The sequence below is a fragment of the Perkinsus marinus genome (assembly GCF_000006405.1).
Source record: "Perkinsus marinus ATCC 50983 genomic scaffold scf_1104296955874, whole genome shotgun sequence".
NCBI classification, from domain to species: Eukaryota; Perkinsozoa; order Perkinsida; family Perkinsidae; genus Perkinsus; species Perkinsus marinus.
The window spans coordinates 879,655-881,761 of record NW_003207677.1 but is presented as its reverse complement, the minus strand read 5'-3'; the positions used below and the strand labels follow the sequence as shown (position 1 = coordinate 881,761).

The 2,107-nt window shown below is 41.4% G+C and overlaps 1 protein-coding gene across 1 annotated transcript in view; it reads right to left on the bottom strand.

Annotated features, from left to right (window-relative positions):
* Positions 1-596, bottom strand: part of Pmar_PMAR020655 (hypothetical protein) — a gene marked incomplete at both ends in the record, with an annotated part of 1,081 nt that extends 485 nt beyond the window's left edge. The window contains one exon of the mRNA XM_002775629.1: positions 520-596. Within this exon, the coding sequence (XP_002775675.1) occupies positions 520-596 (77 nt within the window). The remainder of the gene's footprint in view (positions 1-519) is intronic.
* Positions 597-2,107: the final 1,511 nt, after the last annotated feature.

Genomic DNA, 2,107 nt, shown 5'->3' with positions numbered 1-2,107 from the left:
TTATAATAGGCAGTGTCCATTCTGATAAATCTATTACTAACAATAACTGAGAATATAAAATCAATATCGACCACTTGCACGCATGCACATGACAACATCTTTAACCAATACACTCACTAAAGAAGGTGGGATCAATCTGTACTAGCTAGAAGCAAACCTACTTTAGCTTTTCCCCACACAAAAAGGACGACAACTGTCAACACAAAGCGACCGCATTTCAGAGAAAAAATAACAATCATAAACACTTACAGAATACAATTCCAAAATAGTATGTTTACTTTTTATTATTGGTACTATCTGGCTTATACCATCACTACGCTTCATCGCCCATGTCAGCAGCGTTGTAATATATGATCGCTTTCCTCAGCTGGCCGTAGGAGTTTCCTCACTCATTATAGGAGTCCATATACGAACTACGGTAGAAATGTACAGGAACCAACAAGCATTTTGCAAAATTTCCTCAGAAATTCCATATTGTCACCAACATATGTGGTCCACCATGTGCATATTTTCCCACACTGCATGTCAGACATTCCATTCTCAGCAGCATACCCGACCAAGGGAAGTGACTCGGGTTCGAATCCCACAGGCTGCATATTTATAATGGAGTTACGCAACAGCTACTACGTCTCCAATACAGTGGGCCTATAACCTAGGAACTGTTCCTTGAGACGCTTCTTCCTTATGCTTCTTACTTAAGAAGTGCTTCCTTATAACTTTTCATTTCTAAGGGGCGTAAGAAATTCCTACTTTTAAGGTGCAATATAACTATATAAGAGGGGCTTATATTCGAAATTTTAGCTTGAAAATCGCTCTGTAGAAAAAGTTACCTCTGCACACGTATTGTCGGTCTCTAGATAGCGCGTACTGTACGCCTTTGAGGAGCATAAGTGTCACTGAAGTGAGAATATCTTGCTATCTTACCATTATTTAAGTAGCACGTATAGCTATGTGACGCAAGAGTTAAGTTTTCATATAAGGATATTAACTACAACTACCCTTGTGTATGAGTACTAGTGGGATGGAACCAACCAACCAAACACATTCTACCGGGATCGACGACACAGAGTCGGCGGATAGAAGCAGTGGACGACTGGCAGGTCGACAACCTATACCTCCCTTAGAAAATCCAGAGCGGCTACTTCGACAAGGCACGAATTCTTTCTTATCCCCTCTGGCTGGTGGTAGAACTTTGGATGATAATACAAGACCGAATGATTTACACCAAGTTCGTGCGGAGATCGGTGACCTTCTGCGAGAACTAACTGAAGTTCGAGCAGAGCTAAATAGAGTGAGGCTACAAAATAGTGGAACGATGACATCTACAGTACCATCCAACAGAGACCCTGGGAGAGTTTCTGAAATATCCGTTAAGACTACATTTGATATATTCCATCTACCCGTGATTGGACCATGGGATCCGAATGATCAAAAGAGTATATCATATGAATACTTCAAGGAACAGTTATTGGCACAAGTGCAACTCTACGGTATGCGTGGTGTTTCTGGTATTCACTATATGTTGAGGTGTGTATCTGGTAAGCTGAGAGATGACATACGTCGATGGCATCTAGAAGGTGTATCGAATATTAATGAAGTCTTGGAAAGATTTGATGAGAGATTTAGCTCAAAATGGCACCAACAGCAAAGATGGTTCCGTTGGGAATCGAAAGAGCTGGATCAGCAAAGAGGGGAGCAAGTCTCAGCGTATGTGACTAGGATCCAGACTGAGGTCCGATCTTTGCAAGCTATGCCTGGAGAAAGTGTGAGTAATATGGAATTACGAAGTCGTATCATACGTGGTCTCCAACCATCTATTAAAAAATCTGTAGAGGATTACATTGGTCCTAAGGTGGTCTCTCTGGATGAGACAATATCTATTGCTAAGTTCTACGGTGATAAAGAACAACGAGATACATCATCATCACTAACAACATCAACTACAAGTTCTAGTCATGCTAAGGGTGGGAAGGAAATGTCTAAAGGTTATGATAAGTCCCGAGAATCGAGGCCACTATGCAAGTTCTTTGTTCGAGGATATTGCAACAAAGGCTCGACTTGTCGATTTTTACATCATCAACGACCCCCACAACGACAGTCTACCCAG